This window comes from Thamnophis elegans, chromosome 14 (genome assembly GCF_009769535.1).
Source record: "Thamnophis elegans isolate rThaEle1 chromosome 14, rThaEle1.pri, whole genome shotgun sequence".
Classification (NCBI taxonomy): Eukaryota; Metazoa; Chordata; class Lepidosauria; order Squamata; family Colubridae; genus Thamnophis; species Thamnophis elegans.
This window is the reverse complement of record NC_045554.1, coordinates 20,542,413-20,556,308: the sequence shown is the minus strand read 5'-3', so window position 1 is coordinate 20,556,308 and position 13,896 is coordinate 20,542,413. Positions and strand designations below refer to the sequence as shown.

The 13,896-nt window shown below is 48.0% G+C and overlaps 1 protein-coding gene across 2 annotated transcripts; it reads left to right on the top strand.

The window, feature by feature from the left end:
• Window positions 1-55: 55 nt before the first annotated feature.
• On the top strand, window positions 56-13,431 carry UBFD1 (ubiquitin family domain containing 1). Of its 2 annotated transcripts, XM_032230386.1 has the most exons (8): window positions 56-166; window positions 510-791; window positions 877-1,085; window positions 2,542-2,607; window positions 2,734-2,839; window positions 8,303-8,312; window positions 8,620-8,692; window positions 13,008-13,431. In XM_032230386.1, exons 1-8 carry the CDS (start codon window positions 142-144, stop codon window positions 13,116-13,118), a joined length of 882 nt encoding a protein of 293 aa, XP_032086277.1. In that variant the 5' UTR covers window positions 56-141; the 3' UTR covers window positions 13,119-13,431. The 2 variants fall into 2 exon arrangements, with proteins under 2 accessions (XP_032086277.1, XP_032086276.1); XM_032230385.1 differs by lacking the exon at window positions 8,303-8,312 and having other exon boundaries at window positions 8,611-8,692.
• Window positions 13,432-13,896: the final 465 nt, after the last annotated feature.

Below are 13,896 nucleotides of genomic sequence, written 5' to 3'. Positions count from 1 at the left end.
AGACTCCGCCCCCGCAGCCGGTGGGCGGGATCCTCCGCCGGGGCCCGCCCCTCGGCCGGAAGGCGCGTCCACGGTGGCCGCCGAGGGCCAATCGCGGCGCCCTTCCCGACTCGCCCCGCGGCCGGGCTGTACACAATCATCATGGCCGCCACCTCCGCCTCCCCCGGTGCGCGTGAGAGAGAGAGGGGGGGGGGGAGAGAAAGACAAGGAGAGCCGCTGCTTTGTCCCGGCGGCGCGCGAGGCGGGGGTCCAGGGCGGATGGGGGCTGCGGTCATGGCGCCTCGGCGGAGGCCGCCCGTCCCCGTGCCCGGCGGCGCCGTCGAGGGGAACCTCCGGCCTGCAGGGGCTTTGTGCGAGTCCCGGCCGTGCAGCGCCTTGCCCGGCTGCGGGGGGGGGGGGTGGGCCGCGCAGGAAGCCCCGGGAGGAGCCCTTGGGGCGCGGGCGAGGCCGGGGATCGCAGGTGCCGCCTGGCTCGCGGTTCTATCGCCGTTTGTCTTGCCTTTTCGCAGACTCGGAGGAAGCCTGCATGGACGCGGAAGTGCGGAACCCGCCCGTGGGCTGCCGAGGCGAAGAGGAGAACGGCTCGCTGGCTGCCGCGAAGGCCTCGGAGGCCGACGAGCCCGACAGCGAGACCCCCGACCTGGAGGCTTCGGTGAGCAACGGGGGCGAAGCCGAGATGGAAAAGGAGCTCGTGGAGCTGAAGATTATCTGGAACAAGAACAAGTACGACCTCAAGTTCCCCCTGGACAGCACAGGAGCAGACCTGAAGCTGAAGATCCACTCGCTGACAGGTGAGATGCGGCCTCTTGTCCCCTGGAGAAGTAGCTCGGCCTGAGACCTGGGGTTAAGCCTCCCTCTTGGTTTCCCCTCTGGTAGGCCTCCCACCCGCCATGCAAAAGGTCATGTTTAAAGGACTGCTCCCAGAGGAAAAAACCTTGCGAGAAATTAAAGTCATCAGTGGAGCCAAAATCATGGTGGTGGGCTCGACCATCAATGACGTCTTGGCAGTCAACACACCAAAAGATGCAGCTCAGCAGGAAGTGAAGTCCGAAGAAGCCAAGAAGGAGTCCCTCTGCAGACAAAAGGTCAGTCGGAGCCAGCAGCTGGGTTTGAACCGGCTTTTAACTTCCCAGAAAAGGTAAACTCTTTTGAACCTTGGGTCTGTTGGAAGAAGAACGCTTTATATTTTGTTACAATAAAGCTTTGTGCTTTGATGTTGTTTTTCATTAACGCTCCAATTTTAAGATGGGTGGAAGCAATCCTAACAGCCAATTCATTTCCTGCCAGCATTTTCCTGGACACGGCACTCTAACTTTAACTTGTAAAGAATCCCCAGATTGGCAAATCTAATTCAGTAATGCTTTTTGGTCACCAAATGTGCTGCTTCTTATTTAATTGCCCAGTTGGCATGAGATGTTTTCAGTCAGTAGTTCTGACATTTAGTAGACTCTGAACTGGGGATATTTTGAGGGGGATAGCTCATGCTTTTATGCCTCATCCTTTATAGGTAGATGGTGCTGGGTGATTCGTCCACCATATTCCAAAAGGGTAGGGCAACAAGTCTTTTCTGAAATTCTGCCAGTTAATGTTGCCAGCGATGAGCAAAACAGCCTGTTTCCCAGATAAAGCATTTTCTTGTAATCCTATCTTTTCCCCCTTGCTGTTATTTTTTGCCATCTCACTGACTTGTTTACAGGTGATATACAAGGTTTCATTTTTTAACTATTAAGCAATTGAGCACACGCAGGCAGATTATTTTAAACTTTTCAAAGCCTTTGGTTGGTTCACCAGAAGTTATTTATAGCTGCTCTACTTACTTTTGTTGGCTCCTGTTATTGCCTTGGATTTTTGTCAGTGCTGACACTGCTAATATTTCCCATGATTTATCACCTCTTGGTATTACCACCTTCCCACTTGCTGTTCTTGTCACTGAGTTTAGCCGTTCTTACCGCCACCATTCAATGGCTGGTTTTAGTTTCTTTCGGCAAATCCAACCACCTTGATCCTACAATGATAGAACTCTGTAGCTGCAGTAAACCAGAGTGCATTTAGACGGATGTTCCAGATGTTTTGATCTCCATTCAGAGATTCTGCGAGCACCTGCATCAAGATTGTTGTGCAGTGCAACAAGTTACAAAATTTTGAGAATGGAGGTTACAGCTTGGCTTGCAGTCTCCAGCTCTGTGAGCACATAGTGAGGTATGCATTGGCTAAAGTAAGAACTCATTCCTTCCACTCATCCTTCAATTTTAAAAGTTACCTGTCCCATCTAGATTTTTTGTGTAACTTCAGCCAGATTGTTTGTTGGGAAAATGTGAATTCTGCTCCCTAAAGAAGAAATGCTGATACAATAAGAACACTTTGGTGTCTTTTAATTAGCATCTGTTTGCAGCTTATTATTTGTAGGGTGCTATTTTCTGAGTGAAGGTTGTGCATCTCAAGACTTTTTAGATTTCTCATTAATATGCTGGCAAGTAAGCAAAGCGGAAATCTGGCAAGACTTCTGTCGTTCTTTGGTTAATTTATATTTCTGCTTTACAGCAACATAGGAAAGTCTTGGATAAAGGGAAGCCTGAAGATGTCATGCCTTCTGTCAAGGGCGTCCAGGTAAGAAACAAGAGTTGAAGGTCCAGAAATTGTTCTTATTGATAGACGCTGTAAAGAAAATATTGTGTTTTTCCTTGTACTGTAAGTTGCTTTGTTCATAGACAACTTGTGTCTCAACCTCTCTAGGAGCGTCTGCCAACTGTTCCTTTATCGGGAATGTACAACAAGTCAGGTGGAAAAGTACGGCTAACCTTTAAACTTGAACAAGATCAGCTCTGGATTGGCACTAAAGGTGCGTGCCCAAGTTGTGTGATTGTTCAAATCTGAAAGTTTAGCTTTGTGTGATAACAGTACTTTGTGATTTCTGGGTTATTGTGTCTGAGCTGGTGAGATTAACTAAATCCTATTCACCTGTGAATTAAGCCAATATAAGTTGCTCCATTTTGATTTGTGAGCAATGCCTGAAGGTTAAAGAGCCAAAACATTTATGACAGGAGGATCTTTAGCTGCCCTTCAACTGGATGTTTTTAGGGCAAAAGTTTCCAGTTCTGAAAAACAGGAGAGCAGCCTTAAGACAGGATGGAGCTCTCTGACCCTGCTGTGTGCCACTTGAACCCGTAGCATCAGTCGGTTGAAATGCAAGGGAAAGGCTTGGCAAGCTAAACAAGATGTAATTGTGAAGCTTCTTCCACAAAATATGGAATTTATGGGGCAGTTTTTCACTCTTGATATTTCACTGTAAACAACATACAGAAGAGTCCAGAAGTATTGTTTTACTTATATTTTTTAAACTTTTTGGTGCTGTTAAGCATTACTGCTCTTGCTGATCGTTTTTTAAGAGCAAATACTGTTAATTTTAAATGCTTCTGAAATAATTATGCAAGCTTAATTCTGGTTTGGTAGCATATATTCTACAATACAGGTAGTCCTCAACAAGACCACAATTAAATTAGAAAAAGGTTTTTTTAAGGATTTGAATCAATTGGTTTCGAAATTTGTTTGGCAGGGAAGAAAAACTCAAAACTATGCAAAACACTAAGGAAAAAGGAGGATTTGGCATACCAGATTGGGAACTTTATTATACTGTGGCCACCCTAACATTGTTAAAAGAATGGATAATGTTGAGAAATAAAAGATTGCTCAAATTGGAAGGTCATGACCTCCAAGCAGGATGGCATGCCTTCCTTTGGTATGAAAAAGGATCTGCTCACAAATATTTCAATAAGACACTACATCAGACAGTCCCTGTTAATATGGAACAAAATTAAACACGACCACTATACCAAAGCACCCATTTGGCTATCTACAATGGAAGCATACATACACCCAAATTTAATTAATATGGAAAATATAGTTACATATAAAGAGTTATTGAACAGACAGGGGGAGATTAAAACTAGATTAGAATTGGCATCACAAAGGGTACAAGTAGAATGGTGGTCCTATTTACAGATACAATCAAGGTTTGCACAGCATAGGAAGAAGGAAGGTATTGCTAAAGATTACACAATATTAGATAAACTTTTGATAGAGACAGAAAACAAGTTGATCAAAGTGTCTAGATTTTTGTTGGAACACAAATTAGAGGAGGAACATGTCAAAGAATCTATGGTCGCCTGGGCGAAAAGTTTCGGTTATAATGTGGAATTGGCTGAGTGGGAAAAACTTTGGATACTTAATCGGAAACTAACATTGGCTACGGCATATAAAGAAAATCTTTATAAGATGTTCTACAGATGGCATCTCCCTCCAGCACGGCTCTCCAAAATGTTTAAAAATCTGGCCCCAAATTGTTGGAAATGTAAAAAAACACCAGGCACTTTTTATCATATGTGGTGGATGTGCAGTGAGGCAAAAAAAAAACTGGAAAATGATTCAATCATGGTTAGAACGAATGGTGGGAGACTAAATTTTGTTTAAACCACAAATTTTTCTCCTAGGCATAATACCTGAGGGGTTTAAGAAAGATACACTTTATCTAATTATACATGTACTAACTGCAGTATGCATAACTTATGCGCAGTATTGGAAAAAAGAAAATACACCATCAGAGCTAGATGTAATCAGAAAAGTATTGGCCTGTGCGGAAGCAGATAGGCTCACTCTTGAACTTAAAAATAAAGGAGAATCAGAATATTTTGAAGTCTGGAACAGATTTTATGATTGGTATAAGACAAGGTGACAAGACTGGAACAAACTGTATATATTGTGATTGGACAGAAGGATAGACGATGCACTAAGTAGGCTAATAGTTAATAGTTGAGACTAGTATATAACGTGAATGTATGGTCACTTCGACTTTGTGGTACTGCATTGTTTTAAATGTAAAAATAATAAATATATATATAAGACCACAATTGAGCCCAAAATTTATATTAAGTGAGACAGTTGTTAAGTGAATTTTTCACCATTTTACAACCTTTCTTGCCACAGTTGCTAAGTGAATCACTGCAGTAGTTTAAGTTAGTAACTTGGTGGTTAAATGAATCTGGCTTCCCCATTGACTTTGCTTGGCAAAAGGGGATCACATGACCTCAGCACACTGCAACCATTTTCCCTAAATGAATTGTTGTAATTTGAGGACTTTATATATTTAAGAATCTGTTAGCAGCGCCTTCTTGAATTGAGTTGAATTTAAATTGTAGCAAATAAATAAGTGTCTCATAATGGGATCAATGGGCACAGAATGCTTTGCTCCACTAAGTACAAAATATTTGTACTTTTTTCATATTACAAAAGCAACTCAAATCTTTTTTGTGTGGTATAGTTTTGGGTTTTTTTTGTTAATGTTACATTGAGCATAATTCAGTAATTTTGTGTGCTTACTGACACTCCTTTTGAGGCTATCTCTTTGCTTTAAATAAGTGGAGAATGCTTTGCTCCAATAAATGCACAATTTGATAACTTTGTTATCTATTGTTTGTTTAGACTAGAGCAGCAACCTTAAACACTTAAAGAGCCACAAAGGTCCTAACCGGAAGCCCCCTGTTCAATTCTGGAGCTGACTGGAAGTTTGGTTCCTCCACCATAGAGTTTCCACTTAGCGCCACATCCTTTTTTGTCTGCTGACCAGAAGTTTTGAGTTTTATTTTCATTTGTATGCCGCCCTTTTCCCTGAAGAGACTCAGGGCGGCTCACGACTCAAGGGAAGGGGGATACAGACAGTTAACAACAACACAAAAACAATACATAATTAAAACACAACAATCATACCATTCGAGATAGGGGCAACGATTCTTTAGCCCCAGGCCTGTCGGAACAGCCAGGTTTTAAGGGCTATGCGGAAGGCCTGGAGGGTGGTGAGGGTGCGAATCTCCACGGGGAGTTCGTTCCAGAGGGTCGGAGCAGCCACAGAGAAGGCTCTCCTCTGGGTAGTCGCCAGTCGACACTGGCCGGCGGATGGAATTCGGAGGAGGCCTGCTCTGTGCGATCTAATCGGTCTGGTGGAGGTAATTGGCAGCAGGCGGTCTCTCAAGTACCCAGGTCCAATACCATGAAGGGCTTTATAAGTAACGACTAGCGCCTTGAAGCGTATCCGGAGACCAATAGGCAGCCAGTGCAGCTCGCGGAGGATAGGTGTTACGTGGGTGAACCGAGGTGCACCCACAATTGCTCGCGCGGCTGCATTCTGGACAAGCTGAAGTCGCCGAATACTCTTCAAGGGCTGCCCCATGTAGAGCACGTTGCAGTAATCCAGTCTGGAGGTCACAAGGGCGCGAGTGACTGTTGTGAGAGCCTCCCGGTTCAGGTAGGGACGCAACTGGTGCACCAGGCGAACCTGGGCAAATGCCCCCCTGGTCACAGCTGACAAGTGGTGTTCAAAAGTCAGCTGTGGGTCCAGGAGGACTCCCAAATTGTGAACCCTGTCTGAGGGGCGTACTGTTTGACCCCCCAGCCTGAGAGATGGAACACTTGGCCAATTAGTAGGAGGGAAGCACAGCAGCCACTCGGTCTTATCTGGATTGAGTACAAGCTTGTTAACCCCCATCCAGTCCCTAACAGCCTTGAGGCCCTGGCACATCACGTCAATCGCTTCATTGAGTTGGCACGGGGCGGACAGATACAGCTGCGTATCGTCCGCATACTGGTGGTATTTTATCCCGTGCCGTCGAATGATCTCACCCAGCGGTTTCATGTAGATATTAAATAGGAGGGGGGACAGGACCGAACCCTGCGGAACCCCACACGTCAGGGGCCTAGGGGTCGATCTCTGCCCTCCGACCAACACCGACTGCGACCTGTCCGAGAGGTAAGAGGAGAACCACCGTAGAACAGTGCCTCCCACCTCCCGCAGTCGCCGCAGAAGGATACCATGGTCGATGGTATCGAAAGCCGCTGAGAGGTCAAGGAGCACTAGGACGGAGGCATGACCTCCATCCCTGGCTCTCCAGAGATCATCGATCAATGCGACCAAAGCGGTTTCCTTGCTGTAGCCAGGCCTAAATCCCGACTGGAAGGGATCCAGATAATCGGTTTCCTCCAATGACCGCTGGAGCTGAAAGGCTACCACCTTCTCAACAACCTTCCCCACGAAGGGGAGGTTGGAGACTGGACGATAGTTGTTTAGGACGGCTGGATCCAAAGATGGCTTCTTCAGAAGAGGTCTCACCACCGCCGTCTTAAGAGTGGGGGGAAAGATCCCCTCCCGAAGTCCACTTCCCCCACTATAGAGTCGTCTCCTAGCGCTGCATCCTTTTAGCGACCAGCGACAGGGAGCCACAACAGAGGGATGAAAGAGCCACATGCGGCTCCAGAGCCATGGGTTGCTGACTAGAGCTAAACAGTTGCTAATTTGGGTTCTTGCTGAATTCTGAGCCTGGTTGTTCCTACATCCATTTCTGTTAACCAATGTAGATAACATCCTCAGTACAAGGGAGAGTGAAGATTGCGGGTGGATTATTTGAAGAGTATTTCATGCTTAACATTCCTTTGTTCAGTGACTCATCCCTGAAGTTCTGGACATTGCAGTATGCTGTGATGGTCATGTGAACAAACTCCAGCTCACCTAGGACCACACGTTTGGCCCAGCCTTCTTTAACTGGTGTCATCAGCTGCCCCACCACACCACACACGGCATCTCTTCTGTGCCCGCCAAGGCCTCTTTTCACCAGGCTTCTTTAGCACCAGCATGGCTGGGCCTCCTTTTACCTGCCAGGCTTCTTTTTCCAAAAGACAGCTCTGAGCAGGGTGCCAACGGAGGTCCTGCCCAGGCAGGGTGTGAGAGAAGCCCCGGCTGCACCAGTACAAAAGAAGGAGCCAATCGGTACATAGTGGTGTGCAGTATAGCCAGGCGAGGTGGCATGTAGGGCTGGGCAGCTGGTGGCAATGAGAAGGCAGGTGGCCAAAAGGGCAGAGATAGCAATAGCACTTAAACTTATATGCCACTCTATAGTGCTTTGCAGCACACTCTGAGTGGTTTACAATGCCAGCACATTGCACCCAGCAATCTGGGTCCTCATTTTACCAATCTTGGAAGGATGGAAGTTTGAGTCAACTTTGAGCTGGTCAGGATTGAACCCCAGACTGAGATCAGAGTTTACCTGCTATCTACGTTCTAGCCAGTGCACCACCATGGTGGGGTAGCTCAAGAGGAGGCAGTCCCTTGTCATACCAAGGCTCAAAGCTGAGAAGAGACCAAACCAGTAATGGCTTGGATCAGGGTGTGCCTAACAACCTGTGGGATTTGTTAACTGAGGGCTACCTCTAGTATCTTATCTTGACAATCTTAGTTGGGGATGTTCTGCTGTCAAGGAAGAAATCACTGAGCAAGGCCAATTGGTAAACACCGACCTTCCATGCGCTGAAGATGTTACCTAACCTGGTGATAAATGTTGGGGAAAATTACTAAGACCAGAATATGTAAAGCTTGACGTAGATACTAGTTACTATTGGAGTTGATCCTTATCCAGCCATAGGCCACGTGTCCAGTAAGACAAGAGGGAGGAAAAGATTTAATGATGGTATTTTACTTTGTCCTTTGAAGATAAGCTTGGTGGCTGGGAGTGGAGAATATGGGGATATATGGAGCATCAGTTATCCAAACGTTTCCTATTTTCCATGTAGAAAGAACAGAAAGTTACCCATGGGCTCCATCAAGAACGTGGTGAGCGAACCCATTGAAGGGCATGAAGATTATCATATGATGGTAAGTGGTTTCGGCTGAGAATCAATGCTTTCCCATGGGGAAAGGCAGTCTGCTTTAGGGGCTCCAGCAGAGTTTATGCATGGAGGCAGCAGCTCTTTATATCAGGGATGGCTTGGTCCCTCAACAAGCCAGGACATTAACAACTTTAAAATGTTTAAGTAAAGCTAGTTGGGTCTTTTCTGCTTCTTTGCAACAATCATTCTTGGCAGTTAGCTCTCGCCTTCAGTTTCACTCTTCCCCCATCTGCAGTCATCCCAAGTCCCAGATCATCCGACCTTCAGGTGACTTGGTCTCCAGCTGCTGCTGCTGAATGCCAGATCAGCCTGTGCTGGGCCTCTGTCGTCTATTATTGTGTTGCTTTGAATGTTTCACCAAGGCCTGGAGGAGCACAGAAGAGGCTTTGGGTTAGCAGCAGCCTCATGCCAAGGCTGGGGCAGGGGTGGAGTATGTGGATGGATTCCAGAGGAATTGTGACCCCCCCCAAAATCCAATATGAGACCTTCCTATCAGTCAGGATTGTTGCTCTGGTCTTGGCTGCCTACTACTCTGCACCTTCCCTGCACAAGGCTGGGCTGCTGCTGGAGACTCCTGAACCTTGGAGACCGAGTGATTTGCCTCCACTCAGTGCAGAATCTGAAGTGCCCCAGGAATTCACGGCTAGTGTGATAACCATGAATGGAACTCGGATCACGAAGCACCCGGCACACCATGGTGGACACACCCTGCATCTTCCTTTCTTTTTTTGTCTTGTGGGAGTTGCAACTTGATCTGCTGAAGGAAGCCAATGCAATGTCTGCTCTTGGTGGTGGTTGTGGTTGTCTGGAAGGTTTTTGAATTGTCAGGTGCCGGATGCATCCAGTTTATACCTTGACTGTGTGGGGGGAGTTTTCTGAGGGGCACTTCGACCACAGCCTGATTCCTCACTTGAAATGAAGTTAACAAAAGACAGGATTGCATCCTCTTATATGCCTGTCTTAGGGCTCCCTTGGCTTTCTGAAGAGGCCCAGAAAATGAGCAGCAGCAGGACACCGAGGCTGTTGCTGAGGAGAGACGAGGACCAAACCAGACTGGCTCCATTGTGGCAATAGGAGTAGGAGAACTTGATTTTTTCCCCTGCTCCTCTTGTGTCCGCCGAGTGCTGTTTAGCAGCCTGGCTGAGAGAGAGCTGAACTTTCTCTGGGAGGAGGATGTCGGAGCCATTCCTTGTGGGCCACTGTGAGCATCCTGATAGGCAGCTGAAGGGTAAAATTCCTCAGATCTGCTCCAAACTGGACTCCAGCCAGGCAGGTTCTTTTGGACGGGCCCTTTATCTGGGAAGAGTTTTGTTCCTTGAGCCTTGAGGAAGAGTTTCCCAGAGTTGTTAGGGCAGTTGCCTGTGTGACAGATCCATGTCCCTCTTGCCTGGCAAGGCCATCAGAAAGAAATGGGTTGCTGTAGAGGCTTCTTCCTTGAGGGAAGGGGTAGGGTGTCCCCCCCCCCCCGCTTAAGAAGTCATCAGTGGATACAGAGATGGTGGACAATTTCCACCTACTCTCCCACTTCCTCTTTTGAGGAGAGTGTGTGGAGAAGATGGTTGAGCTGAAGTTCCAGAGAATCCTGGAAGAAGAAGATTGCCTGGAATCTTTTCAGCATTGACTGCAAGTGTGGAAGATCTCCGGCAGAGCCAGGGGAGAGGCAGTGCGACTCTTCCGGACGTCTGAGCAGCCTTGATTGTGACGGCTTTCTGGACCGACTTCGGAGCTTGGGAGGGGCCCTGTTCTGCAGTGGCTTTTCTTCTGTCTCCTAGGTCGGTGCTTGGAAGCTGTAGAAGCGAGAGAGCAAAGCTTAAGCCGCCTCAGAGATCGGTGTCCTCCCCTCTCTTATTTAAGATCTGCATGGGATTGCTGGGAAAGATCATCTAAAGGCAAAGGTTGAGTGTCCAAACTACGCTGATGAATCCCAGTTATCCCCCCTGACCTCCTGGCCGCCCAGGGGCAGAGTCGCAGGGGCTGGAGGCTGTGATGGGCTTTGAGTTGGAAGATCAGGTGTGTCTGAGAAAGTGTCAGATTTTGTTCTCAAGGGGGCGGTGCTTCCCCAGCGCACAAATGACGCAAAATTGGGGTTTGGGGGTTCCTCTTGGACTTGAAAGAAGAGCAGTGGCAGCTGTAGCCAGATTTTGCCCAGATCCATCTTATTGTTGTCATTCATAACATAAGTCACCTCCTATTTGGACCACAATCGAGACCAGAATCTTTGGTATTGAGAGATGAAGTCATTAATGAGATATCATCTGACTGCTTCAGTGGTGGGTTCCAGATCCTGTTCCAACCAGTATGGTTGGAACGGGCCCAGCAGCATCCACATGGACACGTGCACAGTATGCGCGCGCGTCTTAGTGCCTCCGTGACGCTCCAGCTGCTCGGCGGAGTGTCGTGCAGGCACTGTACGTGCCGTGTGAATGTGCAGAAGTGCCAAAGACTTAAAAGATCGGTAAGGAGCTCAGGCGGGTAGGCCCTCCAGAGCACCATACCAGAACGGTATCCGGTGCTCCGGGCAGGCTCCGGTACACCCATACCAGGTCGTACCGCCTGAAACCCACCCCTGGACTGCTTCAGTCAACAAGCACAATGTAAAACGATTCCCCGGGACGTTAGGTGGAAGAAGCAAAGGAGCTGCCTGTCGCAGGGGCTCTGGAGGGCTAGGTTCCTCTGCCAAGCAGCCCTTTTGCTCTCGGGAGGCTGGCTGAAGAAGTCTTGGCCTCACGGGGCATTTGCAGACAGATCCCAGAGACAAGTGGGCTCCCTCTGGCATTCCCTGCTGCAGATGCTCTATGCCAAAATCCTGCTTCAGGCAGCCCCCCCCCTCCCCTCCCCTGGGGAACCAGCAAACTGGCATCAGCTTGCAATCTTCCCTCTTGGCTTCCACAGTGAATATCTGGGAAAGCCAGTTGTGAAGAGTGGAACTGGCAATCACACAACCAAAAGGCACTTGGCAAACCAAAGTGAGAAAGAAGAGGTTGCCAAGTGCCCAGAATCACCGCAGTCACAGGACCGTAACTTCAGGCTCATAAATCCCTTCATTCGGTGGCATCATAATTTCAAATGGTTGCTGAGCAAATAGTGGTTAAACAGGTCTGCCTGTTCTGAAGTTGCTCTAGAGGAAGACTGCTTGGTGCTCCCAATTGATCCGGAAGGCAGCTGCACAGGGACGGATTGCAAGGGTACTCTTCTCGATCTCTGGACTCCTCATTTGCAAAGCCCTGCCTTGGATCTGGACACTTTCTGGGGCTCTCTACTTGTCTGCCTGTCCTATCAGAGTGGGCAGGGTGGGTGTGGTTGGGTCCCATCTACAGAACAACAGCATTTTGGGCGGCTTCTCTGTGCTGCTGCTCCTGCCCCAAAGAATAGCTCCCTCCCTGGGGCTGAGCTGTTTCCCACTCTGTTGACCTTCAGGAAAGCTTTAAAAGTGGCTTTTTGAAGCAACCACCCTATATATATAGGCAGTAGTTTGTTCCTGTATTTCTAGCCGGGTTTTCCATGCTGCTTTTAACCCCTCGTATCCTGCTTTGAGTTCCTTCAGTTAGGTGGCCCTATAAATCAAAGAAATGAATCCATTTATAGAAAACAATTACCCGATTCTAGGTCTCTTGGCATTATTAACATCCTCCTTTGTGCCTTTTCTGCCATCCCTCCCTGCTGTTCTATGGAAGAGCAGAACACGAACTTCACCTCAGGGGGCTTTTTATCCCATCAGCCCCCCTCCCCCAGCAGGGCTGATGGGTAGTCTTGCATCTGGGGGAATCGGAGCCCTGCAATTACCGCTTCCTCTCCATTGCACCTCAGTGGTAACTACTTGGGTCCAAACTCTGGTTTGTTAAGGTAGCTAGATTGCAAGCCAGCTTCAGCCTGTGGATGCAGTCCCGGTTTGAAGAGCAATCTCGGTTCCCTAATTGGCCAGTTCAAACGAAGCAGCAGCACCTGTGGCCTGGAAGAATTGGCAACCAGACTGCGGGATCCATGGGGAGTAGAAAGCTGCTTCCTCAGGGCTCCTTGAAGGGCAGCTATGGGGCAGCTGAAAGTCCGCCAGCCTTTGAGTGGGAAAGGGGGGGGGCTCAAACTTCCGGGGGGGGGGGACTAGAACTGAGACTGTTGCTTTACTGCTCTAATGTTTGGCTTATATCGTTGGACTCCAGGTAAGAGTTTCTGACATAAAACCCTTGATTCTAAAACTGTTTGTAAATACAGATCTCCCCTGTGAGGGGCCTGACACTGACTTCCTTTGAAGGAAGTGATGGTGACTCATGGGTTTTCCTTCCTCCTCCTCCTCCCTCCCTTAGGCTTTCCAGTTGGGTCCCACAGAAGCATCTTACTACTGGGTGTACTGGGTGCCCACTCAGTACGTGGATGCAATCAAGGACACGGTGCTAGGGAAGTGGCAGTACTTTTGAAGGCACGCTCACCTCTGGCATGGAGACGGACTGGGATCTTAAGGACACTGCTGGAAGAGGCCCGGATGGGTGAGGCTCCTAGGACTTCTTGATCCACGCCATCTCAGAGAGGCCTGGGAGAACGCCAGAGGTGGGGATCTCTCGCCATTAGTTCATTTTTAACTTAAAGCAGTGCAGCAGCAGCAGCATCAAGGGCTCTGGTTCTGCGGCAGCTTCAACCGTATTTAAAAAAAAAGCAAATACAAATGGAAATCAATAAATCTTAATTTACAAACCACTGTGTGTAAATACACTTCAACTCTGCAGCTCTTCAGATTTCGACAAAAAACCAAAACAATAGATCACTGTGGATTTTCTACGTGGCTTGGACAAGAGGCGGATACTTTCATAATTCTTCATATATAAATACCGTTGCTTGGGCTTGTAATTGGGCCTTGGAGAAATAGGTTTTACTCCTCTCTTCTCTTGGAACGTTAATGAAAACTTCAACCATACGTAAACTTGGGGGCGTGGGGTTCATAAGCCATTCTCTTCCTTGTCCTTAGGCTTTTGTGACCTTTCTGGTATAGGTAGGGTACAGTTTCCACTCTGGAACAAAAGAGGGTCAGCTCTTTTTGTGGCAAATCGTTTCATATCTGTCATTGGGTGGGAGGGAGAGGTTATGTGGGAAATGTGCCATCAAACCGACATGTTGCTTAGTTGGGTGTGTTTTCCCATGCTTCCCCTCCCTCACTGCTGTTGCCATAACTGGGGGGGGGGGGGCTAGTTGCCTTAAGAC

Excerpts from the sequence above, each read along its gene's own strand:
- UBFD1 (XM_032230386.1), top strand. The coding sequence starts at position 142 with ATGGCCGCCACCTCCGCCTCCCCCG. Across the intron at positions 792-876 it reads GAAGATCCACTCGCTGACAG|GCCTCCCACCCGCCATGCAA; the intron begins GTGAGATGCGGC and ends CCCCTCTGGTAG. Across the intron at positions 2,608-2,733 it reads CTTCTGTCAAGGGCGTCCAG|GAGCGTCTGCCAACTGTTCC; the intron begins GTAAGAAACAAG and ends CAACCTCTCTAG.